Source organism: Archocentrus centrarchus, chromosome 20, assembly GCF_007364275.1.
Source record: "Archocentrus centrarchus isolate MPI-CPG fArcCen1 chromosome 20, fArcCen1, whole genome shotgun sequence".
Classification (NCBI taxonomy): domain Eukaryota; kingdom Metazoa; phylum Chordata; class Actinopteri; order Cichliformes; family Cichlidae; genus Archocentrus; species Archocentrus centrarchus.
Genome location: NC_044365.1, coordinates 4,216,815 through 4,241,176, shown reverse-complemented (window position 1 = coordinate 4,241,176; position 24,362 = coordinate 4,216,815). Strand labels below are relative to the sequence as shown.

Genomic DNA, 24,362 nt, shown 5'->3' with positions numbered 1-24,362 from the left:
TTTTGTCATGATGCAAATAGGTTTACCATCAGATTTCCATAACGCACCAAAATCATGTACAATGTTAAAAGTGTACATATAATCAGTGTAAGTATTTTTTTCCAGCCAAGTTACAGTCTTCAGTGAGTGTAACTGGGTAAAGAAGGGCAGAGATAGTATTGCAATCCGAGGGGAAAACTGGTGTAGATTAGATTAGATTCAACTCATTGTCATTGTGCGCACAAGACACACAACGAAATGATCGTTCCAGATCACTCATCCAGAGATGAGCATCTGCGGTCATGCAGCCAGAGACCGGCGCACACACAGGTGAATTGTCACATGGAACAATTAATCCTGCTGCCCTCAAAGACTTAAAACAGGAATAACACCAGCAATGGCTTCCTGAATTAATGGGTATTTCTGTTGGTGAGGCCTATAATCAGATTTGGAGGTGATCACCACTAGTTAAAGATTTTTTAACCTACACACTGGGAGTAGAGTTAGACACATCAAGCATGTTACATTATTAGGAGTTCAAGTGCTGTACATTTGTGATTTGACCAGAAAAAGTGTGTGTGTGTGTGTGTGTGTGTGTGTTGGAAATTCCCCCACCCTTTACTAAAGAGTGTGTAGCAAATTGCTTTTCAACACAAAAGGTAATAAGTTCACTCTTCAACTCACAGACATCTGGAAGAAAAATGCCAGTCTGGCTCGTTCTGGTTCACTTTAACTCTTGAGTATAGGGCTATAAATGATGCATAAATATTAATTATTGAAACAAAGTGGTTGGTTTTGTTTCTTTCATCTCTTTTTATGTGATAAGCCCCAGTGATGGAGGATCCACTGATACGATCATCTTTTATGAGTTATTGTTCCTCCATTTAGGCTCAGATGGTTTGAAGCGCAGTGATGGGAACTAAACTTAAAGTAACGAGTCTGTTCAGAAATGTAAGGAGTTCAAAGTACAAATATTTGTGTAAAAAATTAGGGAGTAAAAATAAAAAGTAATCAGAAAAATAAATTCTCAAGTAAAGTACTGATACCTGAAAATTCTACCTCAGTACAGTAATGAAGTATTTGTACTTTGTTACTTCCCACCTCTACCAACAGTTGCAGTACCACACACGTTACTGAATGAATTAAAGCCTGAAAATAAATATTTTACTGTCTGCAACATTGGTGATGCATTTTCCTTCACTCCAATGAAGAGGTAAACTTACAGGAACAACTCAGACAGTACAAATGCCACAGGATTCACCGTAGTAACACAAAATACGACACTTATGGCTAAAGCATTACCTAAACAATCTGCACGAGCAGCAGAGTTGGTAGCATTACAGAAGCATGTAAGTTAGCAGAAGGAAAAACTGCTGTGGATGTACACGTTTACAAAATTCTGTTCAACATGTGAAGTCTGGTCAAAACATAATCCAAGACTCAAGACTCGTGATTAAAAGTTCAAAGGTTTGTTTACAATTAGGATAATCAATAACTGCACAGGGTGAGTGTTCAAGAGGACGAGGAACAGGTAAGTCCAAAACACACATCATACTCTCTCTTCTCTCTCTAAGACACAGACAGGAAAGAATACAGACTGGCTGGCAGACCATGACATTAAGACCAAAAAGGGGACAATTTCTAAATTTCTACCAAAATGCCCATTTCAACACTCCTGTATGGATTTTATTGAACTGAATATATATGAAGGAAAGAATATTTCCTTGTGTGCATCCAAATGCCAAACAGTTGCAAAAGCCTTGGTTAAATAAAAAATAATTCACTTATTTCTTATTTAATATTAAATAAGAGCACTGCTGAGAGGGAGCCAACGGGTGTTTTGGATTCATAAAGGGGGAGAGTGAAGTTTGATGGGTCTGGCATGAACAGCACGCATCTATGGTGTGAATATGAAGACCACATCGTTATCATTAATGCCAGCGTTAAAGCTTTTGTGGAACAGCTGTTGAAGAAACTGTTCTTGAGTCTGTTTGTTCTGGCTTTGATGCACCTGTAGCGCCTGCCAGAGGGCAGCAGGTCAAACAGGTCAAAGCCAGGGTGTGAGCTGTCCTTGATGATGTTCCTGGCTCTGCTGATGCAGCGGGAGGTGTAGATGTCCATCAGGGAGGGGAGAGGGCAGCCAACGATTCTTTGTGCTGTCTTGACTACCCTCTGAAGCCTCACCCTGTCTGCCATATCATACTGTGATACAGTACGTCAGCAGGCTCTCAATGGATGAGCGGTAGGTCATCAGGTCAGCAGCAAGTTTGAGTCCAAGTTGTTCTTCCTGAGGACCCTCAGGAACTGAAGTTGCTGCTGAGCCTTCTTGATAACAGCTGTGATGTTATCTGACCAAGAGAGATCAGCAGAGATGAGGACACCAAGAAACCTGAAGGTGTGGACCCTCTCCACACGTTCGCCGTTGATGTAGAGGGGGGCTGGGTCAGTCCTGTGCTTCCTGAAGTCGATGATAATCTCTTTGATTTTCATGGTGTTCAGTGCAGGTTGTTCTCTGAACACCAGGCTGTCAACTTCAGGACCTCCTCTCTGTAAGCTGCCTCATCTGCCCTTGACATGAGTCCGACCACTGTGGTGTCATCAGCAAATTTGACGATGAGGTTGTTATTGTGGGCCGGACTGCAGTCATGGGTGTAGAGGCAGTACAGGAGGGGGCTCAGCACACAGCCCTGTGGGGAGCCAGCGCTCAGTGTGCGGGTGGAGGAGGGATGGAAGATGTGAAATTTAAAAGTGAGGTCAGAGGTCAAATGTGCCAAATGTGCCAAAAAATAATAATAATTATACTCTAAATTATGTTGTGTATATTCAAAAGCATTTCTGCAGGGACAACATAAACCTGCATTTTGCACTTGTTTCTACTGCACTATAAAATTCTTTAAAAGAACAAAGAAAAAGAGAATATATACAAAATCCAATACTATTCCCTTTGAAGGAAATACTGCCCAGAGAGTGAGCTGCCTTTGCAGAGATTTGGCTTCTCTGAGTGCTTTATTTCTTTAATAAAGATCCTGTGTGTGGTGGTTAAACTCTAAATCATTTGATGGCTGGTTTTCTAAAATGTGGAACCCTTTTAAACAAATAGTGGTCTGCTCTTTGGGGACAAGATGTTGTTCCCCTAACTCTATGACATCACAACGATCCAAGAGTAGAGAAAACTGTGGAAAACTGAGTTTTAAATAGCAGGCTGCAGCCTGAGCTTCAGCTCACAGTTATTACTTTTAAATAAACTGATTATTTGACCACTCATGAGCACTTTATTAGTGATGGAAAACCTAATGTAGCAGTAGCTCAGCCAGGAGTTGTACTGTTACGCAACACCTGTGCTCACGCTCATATTGAGGTTGTAGTTTGTGGTGAGAGTGTTTTATCCTCCTGTTAACTGACCTGAGAATATAAGAAATACCTCTCAGTGCAGTGCGCGTTGAGTACTAACTGAATGCTTGTGGTTTTACCTCCCAGATCAATCATAACCCAGACATCAAGATGAATGTGGAAAAAGAGGAGGATAGACCAGGGTCTCCAGGATCCAGCTGTCCATCTATGAGGAGTGACGAATCCAAAGACAGACCTCAACAATTCAGTAATAGACCTGGACCAACAGTGTAAGAGAATTACATTTAGTCATGTTTAAAAATGAATCCTGCCAATGTCAGAATTTATTCTTGATGGTCGCTTCCGGCGCCGCGCGAGCAGGCAGCCAGTTTCAGCAGCTCCGCACTAATTCCGTGTTTTTTCTCATTTTGTTTAGTATTAGATGTGTTTTTGTGTTTCTGTATCTTCTGCTCTTTTTCCTCATGATGGAGCAGACTTTTTTCTGGAAAACTTTGTTTTTATTTACCCTTTTTATGGTGTTTATGTTTGGAGACTGCGAGAGTGGCCAGGCTCCTATTGTTTACTCTCGGGACCAGCTGATCTCCATCGGGAGCTCCGCTGTGCCTACTCCTGCAGAACGACTCGATATTCCCCGCGAACTGAGAAGGAAGAGACGCGGGAGACGTGCGGGCATAGGTCGTCGTTGCCAGGGGAGAAGGTACAGGCCCGTCATCCCGTCCATCATCATGGGAAACGTGAGATCTCTTCCCAACAAAGTGGACGAGCTGGCGGCGCTAACGCGACATCAAAGGAGCTACCGGGAGAGCAGCCTCATGTGCCTGACGGAGACGTGGCTAACCGAGCTAACCCCGGACTCACACATAAACATGGACGGCTTTCATTTGATCCGTGCCGACAGAACCAAGGAGAGTGGTAAGAAGAGGGGCGGGGGTCTGGCTGTGTTTGTGAACGATAGATGGTGCAACTCCAGACATCTAACCATCAAAGAGATGCTCTGCAGTAAGGACATTGAACTGCTCGCTGTTAGTATGAGGCCGCACTATCTTCCTCGGGAGTTTTCACATGTTATTGTGATAACTGTGTATGTGCCGCCCTCTGCTAACGCTGCTGCAGCCTGCGATGTCCTCCATGCTACTACCAGCAGACTCCAAACACAGCACCCACAGGCCCTCTTTCTGATCTCAGGGGACTTTAACCACGTCTCCCTGTCCTCCACTCTCCCCACCTTCACCCAGTATGTCACCTGCCACACCAGGAATACCAACACACTGGATCTACTGTATGCCAACATCAAGGAGGCATACAGCTCATCACCTCTGCCTCCCCTGGGGGGCTCAGATCACAACCTGGTTCATCTCCAGCCTGTGTACAAACCCTTGGTACACAGAGAACCAGTTGTGACACACACAGTGAAGAAATGGTCTGAGGAGACTGAAGAAGCTCTGAGAGACTGCTTTAGCTCCACTGTGTGGGAAGAGCTTTGTGCCCCTCATGGGGAGGACATCGACAGCATCACGGACTGCATCACTGATTACATCAATTTCTGCGTGGAAAACACTGTGCCCACCAGGAGGGTACGGTGTTTTTCAAACAACAAACCCTCGATCAACTCTGAAATAAAGGCTCTCCTGAAGGAGAAGAAGAGAGCCTTTAGATCAGGAAATAAGGAGGAGCTGAGAGCCGTGCAGAAGGATCTGAGAAGGAAAATCAGGGATGGAAAAAACATCTACAGGAAGAAGATGGAGGACCAGCTACAGCAGAGCAACATCAGTGGGGTTTGGAGGAGTTTGAACTCAATTTCAGGCCACAAACCAAGCCCTAGGGTTGTGGGAGACTTAGAATGGGTGAACAACCTGAACCAGTTCTTTAACAGGTTTGACCAGCCACCCACCCCTCCCCCAGCCCAGTCCCCCCTGCTGTCAGCCCCACCATCTTTAATGACTGCCAACCTTTCTTCTTCTTGGGACCTCACACCTCTCAGCTCTCAGCCATCACCCACCCCCTTCACTTCTGAGGACTCCATCTCACAACCCCCATCCCCCCCCTCCATCTTGTCCCTCTCAACTCATCATGTGAGGAAGGAGCTACGTAAGATCAAGGTGCGAAAGGCTGCTGGTCCAGACGGCATCAGCTCCAGGCTCCTGAGGTGCTGCGCAGATCAGCTGTGTGGCATCATGGGATACATGTTCAACCTGAGCTTGAAGCTGGGGAAAGTACCACAACTGTGGAAGACCTCCTGTGTGGTACCGGTACCAAAGACCAAACATCCAAAGGATCTTAGCAGCTACAGGCCGGTAGCCCTGACATCGCATCTAATGAAGACCCTCGAGAGGCTGGTCCTCAACCATCTACGCCTCATGGTGTCGTCTTCGTTGGACCCGCTGCAGTTCGCCTACCGGCCTGGCATCGGGGTGGATGACGCCATCATCTACCTCCTGCACCGAGCTCTGACCCACCTGGAGAAGCCTGGAAGCACTGTGAGGATCATGTTCTTTGATTTCTCCAGTGCTTTTAACACCATCCAACCAGGACTTCTGAGAGACAAGCTGGAACTGTCAGGAGTGGACCACCACCTCTCCGAGTGGATACTGGACTACCTCACTGACCGCCCACAGTACGTGAGGACACAGGGCTGTGTCTCTGACAGGCTGGTCTGCAGTACGGGGGCCCCACAGGGAACTGTGCTGGCACCGTTCCTCTTCACCCTCTACACTGCAGACTTCTCCATCAACTCCCCACGCTGCCATCTGCAGAAGTTCTCTGACGACTCTGCCATAGTTGGCCTCATCACAGGTGAGGATGACTCAGAGTACAGACAGTGGACTCAGGACTTTGTGGACTGGTGCCAGCGGAACCACCTCCTGATCAACGCCGCTAAAACCAAGGAGCTGGTGGTGGATTTCCGCAGGCGCAGACCCACCACACGGACACCGGTGAACATCCAGGGAGTGGACATTGAGATAGTGGACTCTTATAAGTACCTGGGTGTTCACCTAAACAATAAATTGGACTGGACTCATAACACTGATGCGCTCTACAGGAAGGGTCAGAGCAGACTCTACCTGCTGAGAAGGCTGAGGTCTTTTGGAGTGCAGGGGACACTCCTGAAGACCTTCTATGACTCTGTGGTGGCATCAGCCATCTTCTATGCAGCAGTATGTTGGAGCAGCAGCTTGTCTACAGCTGAGAGGAAGAGGATAGACAAGCTCATCAGGAGAGCCAGCTCTGTCCTAGGATGTCCTCTCGACTCAGTGCAGGTGGTGGGAGACAGAAGGACTCTGACCAAAATAACATCACTGATGGACAAAGTCTCCCATCCCATGCATGAAACTGTTGCTGAGCTGGAGAGCTCCTTCAGTGACAGACTGCTGCATCCTAAATGCACAAAGGAGTGTTACCGCAGATCCTTCCTCCCAGCGGCTGTAAGACTTTATAACCATCACTGCTCCCAACAAAAACCACAATAACCTACACAATGTAGGATAATATATAATATACTGTAAATAGTCCGGCCTGTTAAGGTTCAACACACAGGCACATCATGTACATTGTATATAGTGTTATTATTAGTAGTATTAAGGTTAATCTTGTTTGTTGATTTTATATATATTCTTTTCTTAATAGTGTAAATTATTATATCTTTATTTATATTTATAATAACTGCGGCTGCTGTTACACCCAAATTTCCCCTCTGTGGGACAATAAAGGCTGTTTCTTCTTCTTCTTTGATGTAAAGCTTCACTAACAGGCTGATTTTTAGCTCCATGTTGAATTCAAACTGTTTTCATAGCCTTAGCGCCATGACCGGAGAACAATTTAACTTTGACTGGTCAAATCCACACCATAGATGTATCTACTAAAATTCTCATGAGTTTGAAGCTCAATGACCTTGACTTAAGGGTAAAGGTCAGAGGTCAAGTTCCAGAAAAACTTTAATGTTGGCCATAGCTCAAGAACGATGCCACCGAGGATGTTCAAATTCAGACCACAGCTGCATCTTTTTTAAGCTAGTCCCATCAGACTTTGAACACATGCTCACTGACTTTACTAACAGCACTTTGACTAACCTCTCCTATTTCCCCCATTACAAATCTTTTTATGTATTTTATTTTTTGTCTGGCTGATTCAGATTTTTTATTCTTTTATTCAGTTCTGTAATATAAAAGAAGTTTATTTGACAGCATATAAAATCTTTTTTAAGTTTACTTTAAGTAAAATAAAGGCAGAATTAGAATTAGAACTAGAATTAGAGCGAAGAGCTGGGTCATGTCTTGGTAAAAATTATCCAAATGCAGGACTCACAAGGCAGACTTGAAAAAAAAATGGAAACTAACCATTAATAGGGGTCAATGCAGAAGTCGAAGAAAGTAAAAATCCAAAAGAATTCATGAATGAAACAGCATACTTTAGGAATTACATACATTAGAAACAGATATAGCAAACTGCAGGCAGACAGGAAGAGCAGTGTCATGAGGTCATGTGTGGCAGGCGGGATGGGACTCATTATGCAGGACCTAACAGGCATAGAGAGAAATGGATTATAGTTTATTCAAAACTTGAGACAGAAAAATATTCAATTCAATTCAAATCACTTTTATTTATATAGCACCAAACCACAACAAACAGTCGCCTAAAGGCGCTTTGTTTTGTGGGTAAAGACCCTACAATAATACAGAGAAAACCCAACAGTTAAAACAACCCCCCAAGTGAGCAGCACTTGGCGACAGTGGAAAGGAAAGACTCCCTTTTAACAGGAAGAAACCTCCAGCAGAACCAGGCTCAGGGAGGGGGGGTCATCTGCTGAGGGGGGAGAGACAGGACAAAAGACATACTGTGGAAGAGAGACAGATATTAATAATAACTAATGATTAAATACAGAGTGGAGTATAAACAAAGTAAATAAGATGAATGAAAAGAAACAGTGTATTATGGGAACCCCCCAGCAGCCTAGGCCTATAGCAGCTTAACTAAGGGTCACCTGATCCAGCTCTAACTATAAACTTGATCAAAAAGGAAAGTTTTAAGCCTAATCTTAAAAATAGAGAGGGTGTCTGTCTCCTGAATCCAAGCTGGGAGCTGGTTCCACAGAAGAGGGGCCTGAAAGCCGAAGGCTCTGCCTCCCATTCTTGTTGTGTAGTTCTTTTTATTATGGTTTCTGTGTCTTCCTGTGCTTATGTGTTGTCCCTAGGTGTTAGTCTGCGTGTACAATGTTAGGTTCCTTCCTGTTTTATTTTGGTAGGTCTTTGGTCTGTGGGCTTTGGGTTTAGTTTGTTTCCTGTGTTTCTCTCCCTGCTGTTTCCTATTTTGTCCATTATCTCCTGTGTATATAAGCCTTGTGTTTTCTATGCCTGTGGTCATGTCATTGGTTGTTCCCCGCTGTTTCTCATGTATGTCTAGTTGAGTTAGGTCAAGCCGAGTTAAGTCAAGTCAGATTCACGTCTCTCCCCCATCAGGTGTATTCTAGGGAGAGCTCATGTTTATTTTTGTAAGACTGTGTAAATAAAGCGTGTGAGTGAATTCCACCCGTCCTGGAGTTCTGCATTTTGGGGTCCTCCTTCCTGCCTGCACAGCGGTGAGCCGTGACACAAGTAGCTTTGACTCAGAAATGCCTTTTTGTTTAGAACTTTGGGGAAGGAAAAAATATATCGTATATATATCGTTATCGCCATTCAGCTTGAAAATATCGTTTTGGTCCATATCGCCCAGCCCTACAGTGCATTATGGGAACCCCCCAGCAGACTAGGCCTATAGCAGCATAACTAAGGGAGGGTTCAGGGTCACCTGATCCAGCCCTAACTATAGGCTTGATCAAAAAGGAAAGTTTTAAGCCTAATCTTAAAAATAGAGAGGGTGTCTGTCTCCTGAATCCAAGCTGGGAGCTGGTTCCACAGAAGAGGCGCCTGAAAGCTGAAGGCTCTGCCTCCCATTCTACTCTTAAGTATCCTAGGAACCACAAGTAAGCCAGCAGTCTGAGAGCGAAGTGCTCTGTTGGGGTGATATGGTACTATGAGGTCTTTGAGATAAGATGGTGCCTGATTATTCAAGACCTTGTATGTGAGGAGAAGATTTTAAACTCTATTCTAGATTTAACAGGGAGCCAATGAAGAGAAGCCAATATGGGAGAAATCTGCTCTCTCTTTCTAGTCCCTGTCATTACTCTAGCTGCAGCATTTTGGATCAGCTGAAGGCTTTTCAGGGAGCTTTTAGGACAGCCTGATAATAATGAATTACAATAGTCCAGCCTAGAAGTAATAAATGCATGAATGAGCTTTTCAGCATCACTCTGAGAAAGGATGTTTCTAATTTTAGAAATATTACACAAATGCAAAAAAGCGGCCATACACATTTGTTTAATATGTGCATTGAAGGACATATTCTGGTCAAAAATGACTCCAAGATTTCTCACAGTGTTACTGGAGGCCAAAGTAATGCCATCCAGAGTAAGTATCTGGTTTGACGCCATGTTTCTAAGATTTGTGCAAGTACAAGAACTTCACTTTGATCTGAATTTAGAAGCAGGAAATTAGAGGTCATCCGGGCCTTAATGTCTTTAAGACATTCCTGCAGTTTAACTAATTGATGTGTGTCATCTGGCTTCATCGGTAGATAAAGCTGAGTATCATCTGCATAACAATGAAAATTGCAATGCTTTCTAATAATACTGCCTAAGGGAATGTAAACAGAATTGGTCCTAGCACAGAACCCTGTGGAACTCCATAATTAACCTTAGTGTATGAAGAAGACTCCCCATTTACATGAACAAATTGGAGTCTATTAGATAAATATGATTCAAACCACTGCAGTGGTTTGAATCTTTAATACCTATAATATGCTCTAATCTCTGTAATAAAATGTTATGGTCAACAGTATCAACAGTATCTGTGCTTGTCCTGTTGGACAAGCACAGAGATGAGTCCACTGTCAGAGGCTGTAAGAAGATCATTTGTAACCTTCACTAATGCTGTTTCTGTACTGTGATGAATTCTGAAACCTGACTGAAACTCTTCAAATAAACCGTTCCTCTGCAGATGATCAGTTAGCTGTTTTACAACATACTCTTTCAAGGATCTTTGAGAGAAAAGGAAGGTTGGAGATTGGCCTATAATTAGCTAAGACAGCTGGGTCAGTGATGGCTTTTTAAGGAGTGGTTTAATTACAGCCAACTTGAAGCCTGAATGCTGGATTCAAACAGAAAAATATCTCCAGTTTTTCTGTTCTCTGTGACCATCAGAGCTTCTGGACAGTGTTGCCACATTTCATTTCAGTTCAGTTCAATTTCATTTATATAGCACCAAATCACAACAAACAGTCACTTCAAGGCGCTTTAATCTTTTTCAGCAAGTCAGCAAATGGTTTTAGTGATAAAGAAATGTGTTCACAGAGAGAGAAAGAGGAGCGGTGTCTGTGTGGAGGAGCAGCCGTCCTGCTGTGCTTCGTGTCAGGACGTCCTGAAGGATCCGGTCTCTACCAGCTGTGGACACTGGTTCTGCAGACAGTGCATCTCCTCACACTGGGACCAGTCTGCTTCATCAGGAGACTCCTCCTGTCCCCAGTGTGGAAAAAGATCCAGAATCAGAGCTGGACTGCAGACAGCCAGTCAGAGCAGCTGTGGACAAAGTAAGACTGAACATCTGTCTGCTGATGGACTCATTTGTGAAAACTGGACTTCTTTTTGTGTTGGTCCCACATTTAAGAGTTTTCTCTGGAGCCTGAAAAAAGTTACTGGACTTAAGTTTCTTGAAGACATTTCACCTCCCATCTGAAAGGCTTCTTTAGTTCTAAAACCAATTAGTACAGAGTCCCAAGTACTGGACCACTTAACATCAGGCCATTGCAAGGATACAGTACACCTGTCTTTAACAGCCATTAACACTGAGTGCATCACTGCCAACACATCTGTGTAAGCGCTCTTGGAATTACACAACTGTTTGTCCTATGGGACAAATTCAAATGGTTCCTGAAAGCTGAGAAATTGTGCCTCACATCAAAAGGAAGGTTATAATGGTAATCATTGCCAGAAGTCCACGAACGGTGGGACACGATGACATTTTCTGTGTCAAAGGATTAAACCCCAGTGAATGAATTCCCCTGGAGGTGTTCGTTGACCCAGCAACAGTAACCTATTGTCCTTGGCATCCTCCCTGGTAAAACTTATGTTTATATCCCTTGAGTTGATTTAGTTAGTGATGAATTCTAGTTCTTGGGTTTTGATTTTGACCCAGGTATCATCCACACATCTGCACCAGTGGCTAGGTACTATCCTTTTTAAGGAACTAAGAGCTTTATTTTCCAGTTCCATCAGCAGTATAAACTCAGCCACCTACAACGTTTCTGAGCACTTTGCCACCAGCTTATCTCCGCTTGTGGGCAACATATCCCATCACATTGAAAATGCCACAGATTTTACCAACAAGGGCTGAATCCAGATTAAACCATACTCTCCTTTGATGTGCTTTTACTTTTCACTTACATACCTACAACTGAGGCTGTGGAGACTGTCAAAAAATGACTACAGCAAGACAGTTCTTTACAAAACAGAACCAGCTTTACCCTCGATAAGATTTGCACACTGTTAGACCTCTGCCTTACCACAACATATTTCAAATGCAAAGATGGTTTCTACAGACAGAAGTATGGATGCACCATGGGCTCCCCAGTGTCACCCACCACAGCCTTTGCATGGAAGAAGTGTAAAGTAAAACTCTTGGCTAGAAAAGCCACCACAAAAAGCAGGACAGGACTCAGCTAAACATCTGCACCTAGAGGAGGATAGCATCCTCAAAGAGTGCCCTCTGTAAACATTTTGAACTGGGAAGACAGATGTTTGAAAGAAGAATTAAAGAAGCCATCTTTGTCCACTGTGAACAATCATCTATGAGCAGAGGTGGTGGATTATGACACCAACTGTGCCCCATTTATATTGCAGTTCTGAGCTCCTATCACAGATGCCTCCACCAGCACTCACACCTATCTTCAGGTGACCACAATAGGTCACTTGATAGGGTGGGGTGAAGTCTCACAGTGGTTCCACCCAAGCCTGCTAAGTGTAATGACCCAGGTCTATTTTCACACCTTGGTGCACGTGATTAGGCACATAAACAATAGTGGGCCAATGGACATGTCCAGGGGACAAACCCCACCGCGGTTTAAGTACCTGGGACTCTCCATCAATTGGTTTTAGAACTGAAGCCTTTTGGATAAGAGGTGAATCATATTCAAGAAACTTAAAGAAGTACTGTTGCTTTTTTTCAAGCTCCAGAGACTGCCATGACCTGAATGACTGAGAACCTCACAAAAAAATTTAAGATTAATTTTCTCTTTGGTCTCAGTGTTTTTCTGTCTTTCAGTGGATTCTGGTCTGCAGGACGTTTTAGAGGAACATAAGATCAGTCTGAGGATGAGATGTGAACATGTGACTGAAGGAAGTGATCAAACAGGAAGTGGAACCCTCTTCAAGATTTACACTGAGTTCTACATCACAGAGAGACAGAGTGAACAGGTTCATTCACAACATGAGGTGAGGCAGCTGGAGACAGCTTCCAAGATAGACGCCCTCCATGACAGTCCAATCAGGTGCCACGACATCTTTAAAGCCTTCCCTGACCAACAGAGACCCATCAGAGTGGTTCTGACCAACGGCGTCGCTGGCGTTGGAAAAACCTTCTCAGTGCAGAAGTTCAGTCTGGACTGGGCAGAGGGCTTGGAGAACCAACATGTCAGTGTGGTGATGCTGCTTTCATTCAGGGAGCTGAACCTGATCAGAGATCAGCAGTACAGTCTTCTGGAGCTGCTCCATGTTTTCCATCCAACATTACAGAAGGTCCCAGCAGAGAAGCTCGCTGTCTGGAAGCTTCTGTTCATCTTTGACGGCCTGGATGAAAGCAGACTTTCATTGGATTTCACCAACAGGAAGCTTGTGTCTGATGTCACACAGAAGTCATCAGTCAGCGAGCTGCTGACAAACCTCATCGAGGGGAAGCTGCTTCCCTCGGCTCTCGTCTGGATAACTTCCCGACCTGCAGCAGCCAATCAGATCCCTCCTAGATGTGTTGACAGGCTGACAGAAGTTCGAGGCTTCACTGACGCCCAGAAGGAGGAGTACTTCAGGAGGAGATTCAGTGATGAAGAGCTGTCCAGCAGAATCATCTCCCACATGAAGATATCCAGGAGCCTCCACATCATGTGCAGAATCCCAGTCTTCTGCTGGATCACTGCTACAGTTCTGGAGCACATGTTGACCTCAGAGAGGAGAGGAGAGCTGCCCAAGACCCTGACTGACATGTACTCACACTTCCTGCTGGTTCAGACAAAGAGGAAGAAGAACAAGTACCATGAGGGACATGAGACGAGTCCACAGGAGCTGACGGAGGCTGACAGGGAAGTTCTTCTGAAGCTGGGGAAGCTGGCGTTTGAACATCTGGAGAAAGGAAACATCATGTTCTACCAAGAAGACCTGGAGCAGTGTGGTCTGGATGTGACAGAGGCCTTGGTGTACTCAGGAGTTTGTACAGAGATCTTCAAAAGAGAGAGTGTGATCTTCCAGAAACCAGTCTACAGCTTTGTTCATCTGAGCATTCAGGAGTTTCTGGCTGCAGTCTACATGTTCCACTGTTACACCAGCAGGAAGACAAAGGTGATAGAGGACTTCTTGGGGAAAGAACACAAAGAGACTCCTCTGCATGTTTTTTTGAAGGAAACAGTGATAAAATCATTCAAGAACGAAAATGGCTGTCTCGACTTGTTTGTTCGCTTCCTTCATGGTCTCTCTTTGGAGTCCAATCCGACGCTCTTAGGAGGCTTCATCGGCCAGACAGAGATCAGTCCAGAAATCATCCAGAGAGCCAAAGAGAATCTGAAGAGCAGGAAGATGAAAGCATCTCCCGACAGATGCATTAGCCTCTTCCACTGTCTGATGGAGATGAAAGATCACTCAGTACATCAGGAGATCCAAGAGTTCCTGAAATCAGAGAACAGATCAGAGAAGGAACTCTCTGAGATCCACTGCTCAGCTCTGGCCTACATGCTGCAGATGTCAGAGGAGGTTCTGGATGAGTTTGATCTGAAGAAGTACAAAACATCACAGATGGGACGACTGAGACTGATCCCAGCTGTGATGAACTGCAGAAAGGCTCAGTGAGTATTAGTTTCCTGTCTCTTCAGTGGCTAAAAATGCATTAAAAAAATCTACAATATAGTATATAGAGTATAGTGTATAGTGTGAATTACTTATTTTTATTTTTATTCTTCTTATTTATATGTGTGTATATATGGTTGCAGGTACAAAATACATTTCACTGTGCATTGTACTGTGTATAACTGTGCATGTGACAAATAAATACTATCTTAAATCTTAATCTTAACAATATTAGTTGTTTATAGCGAAGTTGTATGAAGTACCTTCTGCTCCTGCTTAGTTCATGGAAAGTTCTGGAGCAGCTTTGTGTGTGTGCGTGTGTGTGTGTGTGTGGTTCACACATTTGCTTGAGAAGGAAAGACTTCTGGGAACAGTCATCTTCATTCACTGCAGAAACACGTTACATACCGTCACACTGTCAGTATCCTCAACAACATAAATATCCATCCATCCATCCATCCATCCATCCATCCATCCATCCATCCATCCATCATGGGGTTAGGTTAAGTAATGTTTCTAAATTGCCTGAAGGTATGAATGTGAGTGTGAATGGTTGTCTGTCTCTCTGTGTTAGCCGTGTGACTGGCTGGTGACCTGTGTAGTTTGTATCGTGCCTCTTTCCCTAGAAAGAGGCACGATACCCTTACAGGGTAGAAAGAAAATAGATGAATGGATGGACGATGCTTTAATACAAAAGAAATTTTAACAATGCTATCTGTCAAAATCAGGCCTTATTTTATTTATTACAGTGTTTTGTATATTAAGAAGCTTAATTAGAACTGGCATATCAAATGAGAGTCACACAATAGAAAATAGAAAAAAAAATACCTTGTTCCAGTATGAAGAAATGCCAGTTTGTGCAGCTAGAACACAATAGAAAGAAGAAAAAAATGTAACCGTAGAACAGATAAAGTTTATCATTTCACGCTGCTCTGGACGCTGATCTATCTACAGTCTACCAGCTGCTACATTAATGATAACAGATGACTACGAGCTCTTATCAGAACTGTTAGCTGAGGAGGGGAGTTTGAGTCAGCCCCACAGTAGCCCAATCCCAACCCAGAGCGCAAACTCCATACAGAAAGGCCCCAGCCAGCTGCTGGATTCAAACCCAGGACTCCTCTTATTTGTTCTCAGCAAACTTCAGTAAATGGTTGAGGTGATGTCCAGGCGATTGTGTGATCACTGTCAGCTTGTTTAACTGAAGCATTTTGAAGTAAATTGATCCTAAAGGCATCATATGATACTGAGATTAAAAGGGAAGGGTTACTAGATGGTAGTGAGACTTATCATGATGTATGGTTTGGAGATGGTGGCTCTGACAAAAACACACAAGGCCAAGCTTAAGGAGTGACCAAGATGGACAGGATTAGGAATGAGTCCATCAGAGGGACAGCTCAGGGTGAGGAGTTTGGAGAAAAAGTCAGAGAGGCAAGGGTGAGACAGTTTGGACATGTGCTGAGGAGGGAGAGTGGATTGGACAAAGGATGCTGGAGATTGAGCTCCCAGATGGGAGGAATAGAGGCAGACCTTAGAGGAATGATAAATGGACTAGTTCTTATATAGCACTTTTCTACTCTGTCTGAGCACTCAAAGCGCTTATACAACATGTTTATATTTTTACCCCATTCATACAAGCACTTCCATGATTAACTAAGCTAAGTACTTTTATTATCTAACATTCACACACACTCAATGCTTGCATTGGAGAGCAAGGATATCTTGCCCATGCAGCCTGGAGTAGCCAGGAATCGAATCGCTGACCTTCCGATCAGTAGGTGACCTGCTCTACCTGCTGAGCTACTGCCACTACAGATTTGTGGATGTATTGAAGGAAGACATGCGGAGGGTTGGTGTGACAGGAGGATGCTGGAATTGGGGGAGATGGAGGCAGATGATCTGCTTTTGGCGCCCCCTAAACAACTGTGGGCAACTAAATGGTTCTGGTTCTCAGTAGAGAAGACAAACATGGTGAAATTCACCAGAAAGCACATAGGAGAGGATCATTTTATTAGTGTGAACAGGGGAAACAGAAAGGGTGGAGTCACAGACATTATTATTGATGCAATTTGAGTCCAAACAAACTTGGGTGCGGCAAATAAATCAAGCTGGGGAAAAATGTCAAGACATTTGAAATATAATGAGTTACCTGGTGGAAGCACAAAGGGCACACTGAATATATGAATAATCCTAAGAACTGATAAAAGAGGGAGGAAACACTGATGGAGAAACACAGGGAGAACAAAACTCCGAGGCCACTGGGAAAATAAAGAACCAGTTAAGCAGGGGTGTAGAATTAGGTAGGGGCTGTATCAAACCAATATCAAGTGATTGCTGTTATGTCCCTACCAATCATGGGGTATGATTAATTACATATAGTAGGGAGATGTCCTTACTAAGGTCTAAAGATGGCAGTTATATTCCTACCAATATTTATGAATTACCGCCCCTGGATGTACCAAACCTACACTTTTGCAACTAAATGTACATAAGGAAAACACATGAAACAATATAAAATGCCAATAACCAAACATGACTAGGAGGAAACTAATGCACTAAGGAATACATGAAAGGAATAAATATTTAATTAGCTGGGAATCACATCAGAGGAGGCACAGAAAAGCACAACTTTTTCAAGTGTTTTTAGTTTTTTATTATTATAAATGTATGACTTTAATCTTAAAAATTCTGAGATGAGATTTTTTTTTTCTGAATTTTCTCAGTTGTGTTTGTCTGAAGCTGCATCCTGTTGGCTTCAGCTGTTTGGATCTAAATTTCTAGAGTCTGAACCTTCTTCAGCTCGGAAGAGATTATGAAACACTGAATGATTTCAAGCACAAACTTTGTCTAATAAACTCACATCTTTGATTCTTTATACAGACTGGGGGACTGTAGTTTGTCCGAGATCAGCTGTGATTATCTGGCAGCAGCTCTGAAGTCCAACCCCTCCCATCTGAGAGAGCTGGACCTGAGCTCCAACATCGAGCTGCAAGATTCAGGAGTGAAGCATCTGTGTGGTTTTCTGGAGAGCCCACGATGTGTTCTTGAAACTCTGAGGTCAGTCTCCATGTTTTAGTTGTGCTGAGATGAATCTGATGTGAAACACTAAACTGCAGACATAAGGCTGATATTATACTGATCCACACTGAGGATCTTCATGGTAAAGTCTGTGTTCTTCTTCTCTGCTTTAGTCCAAGAGAGAAAAAACATCTTTGGAGAGACAAAAAGTAAAGAAAAAACACCCTAAATATGTTTAGAACTACAAATGAAGTTTATGAAATCGCTTAATAACTTTAATGCTTTGCCTAGACCCACATTACATAGATCAATTTTGTCCCATATTGTTTAATGTTAGAATATCAAATTTGATTAAAACACTTTAAAACATGTGGGGTGCGACTGCTAGCTACGTTTAACCCTCCTCCTTTATCTGGGCCGCTGTTGCTAACTTGTGTATGAAAATTGCTCTCACCTGTCTCAAAGGTTGATAAAGGCCGAAGATCCGAGGATGGGAGCAAAGGGAGCGGGTTGGCAGGCTCTGTGTTTAAGTGAGGTCCGGGGGTTGGAGGATGGAGTCGAAGCAAGGTCTGGGTGAAGCGTATGAACGGATGCAGTAAGAAAGCTTTCCAGTCTATCTCCAAAAGTCGCCGACGTCAATGTAAAAAGTCGCTAAATTTGTCGCTTGTTGCTTTTTGGAGGGAAAAAAAAAAAGTCGCTACGGGGGTCTGAAAAGCTGCTATGTTGGCAACACTGAGCCCAGCCAAGTTCCAGTTGTTTTTCTGGGTTTGTTCCCACTGTCGGCACTAACCTCACGAGAACTGCCACCCAGGCAGAGGGGTAAAATATGGGAATTCGCGGCCGAAACGGGAGACTTGACAGATATGCCTCTGCCTTGCTTGCCACAGCCAACCCTGACATATAGTCCAGCATGGAAGTAATAATTTGCTTGAATCAGCTTTTCAGCATTACTCTGAGACAGTATGTTTCTAATTTTAGAAACATTGCACAAATGCAAAAAAAACAAAACAAAAACAAAGAGGCCTACATATTTTTTTAATGTGCATTGAAGGATATATCCTGGTCAAAAATGACTCCAAGATTCACATTTTGGACTCTCATATCATCATTGCAGCCACTAGGTGGCAGTTATACTTCTTTATGTTGGCTGTCAGCCGCTGAACAAGAAGACAAAGAAGAAGAAGTCATTTTCCAAATTTCTACATTCTGAACCTTCTTCAGCTCTAATTATAAAAGACTGAATGATTTCAAGCACAAACTTTGTCTAATAAATAAAAGTTATTGTTTATACAGATTGAAGAACTGTTGTTTGTCAGAGATCAGCTGTGATTATCTGGCAGCAGCTCTGAAGTCCAACCCCTCCCATCTGAGACATCTGGACCTGAGAGATAACAAGCTGCAGGATTCAGGAGTGAAGCATCTGTGTGGTTTTCTGGAGAGTCCACAATGTGTTCTTGAAACTCTGAGGTCAGTCTCCATGTTTTAGTTGTGCTGAGATGAATCTGATGTGAAACACTAAACTGCAGACATAAGGCTGATATTATACTGATCCACACTGAGGATCTTCATGGTAAAGTCTGTGTTCTTCTTCTCTGCTTTAGTCCATTGACTGTAGCAGAACAATGTTGACATTTCAAAGCTTCAAAGAAGAAGAAAAATCCTCCACTGGATAATTCACTGTGAAACTCTCAAACACTTCATTCCACCTTAAAGTCTGTCTGACACTGAAATCCAAACCAAAATGGCCGTTTGCTTTACAGACAGCAGTCCAACACAAAACAGACACACAACATCCAAAACACAGTCCAACATCCAAATGTCCTCCACTGCCACCATTGATGATGGCAAAGAGAAGGAGGAACACTCTGACATTCAGGGTTGGAATGAGAGAATTATTGTTACCTTATGGGACTTTTTTGTGTAATGAAGGTTACAGTAGGCTATAAAATGCTTACCACTAGGTTTACATTAAAGATTGTAATTTTTCTGTCCATCCTGTTCAGGGTCGTCAGGGAGCTGGAGCCTATCCCAGCTGTCACAGGGCAAGAGGCAGGGTGTACCCTGGACAGGTCTCCAGCCTGTCACAGGGCTAACACAGAAGAACAGACATCCATTCACAATCAAATTCACACCTACAGGCAATTTAGACTCACCAATTGACCTAACCTCACTAACTGCATGTCTTTGGATTGTGGGAGGAAACCGGAGTACATGGAGAAAATGTAGGATACATTTTAAGGGTCTCCATGTTCCTTTTTGACCGCAAATTAAAACCCAATTAAAACCATAGTTACCAACAAATCACAGGGTTGAGCAGGTTCTGATGCAGGCTGTTTATTAGACATCTTAGTAGCACACAAATAGTTAAAAAGACATAGACAGTAGCATAGTGAAGACTGAGACACACACACACAGAGTAACAGACAAGAAGAAAGAACCTGTTGATCATGCCCCGGCTTCCTCATCACTCCCTCAGACCGAGGAGAGCCTGTGCAGAGATTAAGTATGAGTCCAAATAAAATCAAACTGTCCAAATGATCCATGGCGATGAGCAAGCTCTGTTGCAAAAAGTTACTAGTACTTAGAAATATACAAACACAAAAAACAAAGGATAAAAAGCAAAAAGTAAAAGCAGGAAACCCTTCCGGGAGGTTGTGCCTTAGTAGTTGCTGGAAAAACGGACAACACGGACAAAGACAGTCACTCCATCTTCTCTCCTCTTCTAACCGTGGTATTTATACTCTTTCCCTTTCTTTGTCTAAGATTTGTGCTGAGTCTGCACTTTGTAAGCATACATTAGAAACTGTCATTAATTCTACTGACATTATCTAAAAAGGCACAAACATCCCAGAGCATCTTCAATACATCAACAAGACAGTAAGAAAAATTCATCACAATAAATGTCAGAAACAACCTCCTTGTGGCCATCCTATGGTACTCCTGGAGAAGGATTTACAGCTGCTCACACTGACACAGACCAGATATGAGGGAGAAAGTGGGGCCCAATTTGCCCCTAGACTTGTTTCTTAGACAGATTTACACTTTCTTGATTTGCATTTCCAAAATCTTTGCCTGTGCTACATAAGCAAGGTAGCCTATGGTTAGGTCCACTGGACAGATTTATCCCTATTACCAGTATAAATCGAGAAATGGGCAAACAGGATGACTGGTGTCCTATACACGAACCCAAAAAGGGCAGTTTTATGAGCTGAGACCCCTAAGCATGAATTTGAATGAGCAACAGGTTCAACACGGGGCTAGAGCAGAAGATGAGTATGCTTTGAGTATGATCTGAGATGGCCTGCTGGGCCACAGCAGACTGTTAGGGAGGGGTAGCAGAGCTTCTGGGGCCTGAACACAAATAAGATCAATTCAAACAGGCCTCAAATCTTCCTACTACTTTTAGACACACAATATGCATTTATTACAGTGTAGAAAGCAGTTTAGTTGGAAATAAACAGAAGTAGGAATAATACATTTAAATGTCAGCATTGGGTGATAAAAATATTTCCCAACAAAAACCCAGGGAGAGACACACGGAGAACACAAATCTCCACACATAAAGGCCTCAGCCAACATGGAGTCAACCCTAGGACCTTCTTGCTGTGAGGTAGCAGTGCTAACCACTACACCACTGTGCTGCAGTTGTAATTTGTATATGAAAAGAAATCCCCAGTGCTCTGGCTCAGCAGGGATCAACTTTCAGTTATAATAAAATTGCTGGATGTGTTTAGAATTTCATAGCAATCTACCAAACTGTTAACTGGGGAATTTCAAGCCATGTATAAATAATTTTTGGGAACTCTTTATTCCGCTTAGTCTCACAGGGCTGGAGCTCGTGCCCTAGCTGTTATAGGGCATACCTGAACAGGTAAGCAGTCCATCACAGGGCCAACAGAGAGAGACAGAAGCACAAACCCTCACATCCATGCCTGCATCCAATTTAGAAGCACCAGTGAACCTAAGCAGCATTTCATTGGACTGTAGGAGAGCATCCAAACTTCACAAAGACCCAGCTGACCAAGAAGCTTCAAACTACAACCTTCTTTGCTTTAAGGCAATAGTGCCAACCACTTTTCCCAATTTCAGGACAAATCCTGCATTTTCTTGTTCCTGCCTACAGGGCAGCTACACTAACACTTTCTCAGAGGTGATCCGAAAATGTGACATCAAAGAATAGCATGTCACTGATTGGCCAGGGAGTGTTGTCACTAGCTGAGTCATGAGAGCAACTCCTTCACCAGAATCAACCGTGCCATTTTTAAAACCCGACAGCACACAAACCAACACCGTGGTCTAATGAGGAGGTGCAGATGTTTCTGAGTCATGTCGAGTCATCCTAAGAAGGTACTAGTGGAAAAGAGGCATAGGAGATTTACACACGAACACCTCATGAGTTTGAAGCTTAGAGCCTACCACTCCTTTCTTAAAGTGAGAAAGCTCTTTAGTGAAATCAATTAGGTCAAAGCTGAAATTAAATGAGTCTGACTCTGCTGGTGACTCAGCATCAGCTTTATCAGGAAAAAAAAATACCCTTTTGTGCTTTTTCTGCATCGCCATCATGGACTTCATTCCTTTCCAAGCCAGCCATGAGTGTCCTTTAATCCAATGCTTTCCTTTTAGACCTGATTTTATCTATTTATCTCTTTGAACAAGCTTATGTGCCTTTTTATTCTCTCCCTCATACCAAGACAGCTTCTTCTGAATTCAGTGATTTACTAATCCAGGGCTCATTATTGAGGAAAATAGTTCATGTTTTCAAAGGAATCCCCATTTTTCACCAAAAGAAATGGAAGTAGAAATAGATGATCTGAGTCAGAACATGAGCCTTTAAACAGTCCCAGTGGGTGCAGTCAGAGCAGTCCCTCAGTTCCAGTATAGAGTCTTTGGTCCAGACTGGAACAACTGTGTGCTCAGTTTGACCTCTCTTCAGTACTGAGATCTGACAGAGCCAGACTTCCACATTCTGAACTTTCTTCAGCTTTGGACAGATTATGAAGGACTCACTGATTTCAAGCAAAAACTTTCTCTAATAAACTCACATCTTTGACTCTTTATACAGATTGAAGAACTGTGGTTTGTCAGAGATCAGCTGTGATTATCTGGCAGCAGCTCTGAAGTCCAACCCCTCCCATCTGAGAAAGCTGGACCTCAGACACAACAACCTGCAGGATTCAGGAGTGGAGCATCTGTGTGGTTTTCTGGAGAGTCCACAATGTGTTCTTGAAACTCTGAGGTCAGTCTCCATGTTTTAGTTGTGCTGAGATGAATCTGATGTGAAACACTAAACTGCAGACATAAGGTTGAGGATCTTCATGGTAAAGTCTGTGTTCTTCTTCTCTGCTTTAGTCCATTGACTGTAGCAGAACAATGTTGACATTTCAAAGCTTCAAAGGAGAAGAAAAATCCTCCACTGGATAATTCACTGTGAAACTCTCAAACACTTCATTCCACCTTAAAGTCTGTCTGACACTGAAATCCAAACCAAAACGTCTGTTTGCTTTACAGACAGCAGTCTAACACAAAACAGACACACAACATCCAAAACACAGTCCAACATCCAAATGTCCTCCACTGCCACCATGAATGATGGCAAAGAGAAGGAGGAACACTCTGACATTCAGGGTTAGAATGAGGTTCATAAAGCAGACTGTGAAGATCAAAGCTGCATTAGAGAGCTGACATTCATCAAGTGGACAGATATCATCTGAAGCACTTCAAACGCTTTAAATCAGCACATTTCTCTGCATTCTTTCTTCTTTCGAACTTTATTGTTACTTAACAATATTTGATTGGAACTTTATTTATTTTATGTATTTTCTTTCTAACAAATGTCACAGTAGGCTAATAAGATGTTTGCCAATAGGATCATGCCTAATATACTCCATTCCTTTGTGACTGCTCAAAGAAGTCTTACCATTAATTAATTGTTCAACCAATGATCTTCTCAGCTGCTATCCTGATGCACTAGAGGGTCCTGCAGCAAGATGCTGAGCAAGCACCATACTACACTGCAGTGGCGGATGCTGGTCTTTCAAGGAGGGGAAGCTCAATTTTGGCCTACATCATAAAATGTGTCGGTTTATTTATTCTACCCTCCGTTCCTTTTCAAGAAAATGATCTGTGACCCTGTCTACCAACAAGGCCTCTTTTCCAGGGACTTGACTAGTGTCTTCTCAATGGCCAGCAGAGGTAGGCTGCTTAAACGGCCTTGGCCCATGGTGTTGTGGGTGTAAGACTTGAGGAGAAGCTCCTCTCTACACCTGCAGATGTAGCTCCAATCGTTGCCACTAATGACAATAGTTTGTACACCTGAGGCATTGCACTGTCCAACTCCGGTCCACAACATTCAAACTGTCTGCCATTATGTGCAGCTTGCTACCTAGCTATCTTGCTAGCTGGGACTGGCGCGAGGCTAGTGTGAAGTGTGTCCGCCTGTGAGTGCTTTGTGACGGTGGAGGGGCTCAGCAGCACCCGCTGGACAGAAACTGCGATAGAAGTAAGAAAGAGTGACAGAAGTCAGTCTCCAAACACAAGCAGCTACAAAAAAACCACCAGAAATAGAAGCTCGATTTGTCGCTAGTCGTTTTTAACAAAGAAAATGACGCTAAGAGGTTTAGGAAAGTCTCCGGTTCAACTCGGAACAGAATGAAAATTTAAAAATGCTCCCACGGATGTTTACACCAAAAGATCGCTGATTCGCTCATTTCGCTGTCAATCAAAAAGGTATTCAGCCTCAGACAGATCATCCAATCATCATGCAGAAGCTGAGCGTCCGGGCCAGCCGAGGCCAGCCCACTGCCCCACAGACCCCCAGAGACGCTGAGCGTCCGATGGGCGGGACAAAGCCCAGCATTTATCCAATGACTCGTCTCGTTTC

The 24,362-nt window shown here is 43.3% G+C and overlaps 1 protein-coding gene across 1 annotated transcript in view; it reads left to right on the top strand.

Annotated features, from left to right (window-relative positions):
• Positions 1-3,482: 3,482 nt before the first annotated feature.
• LOC115799322 (NACHT, LRR and PYD domains-containing protein 14-like) overlaps positions 3,483-24,362 on the top strand; it is a 39,102-nt gene continuing 18,222 nt past the window's right edge. The window contains exons 1-6 of the mRNA XM_030756421.1: positions 3,483-3,599; positions 10,712-10,922; positions 12,695-14,463; positions 17,345-17,521; positions 18,776-18,949; positions 22,545-22,718. Coding sequence (XP_030612281.1) covers positions 3,538-3,599; positions 10,712-10,922; positions 12,695-14,463; positions 17,345-17,521; positions 18,776-18,949; positions 22,545-22,718 — 2,567 coding nt within the window. The 5' untranslated portion in view covers positions 3,483-3,537. The remainder of the gene's footprint in view (positions 3,600-10,711; positions 10,923-12,694; positions 14,464-17,344; positions 17,522-18,775; positions 18,950-22,544; positions 22,719-24,362) is intronic.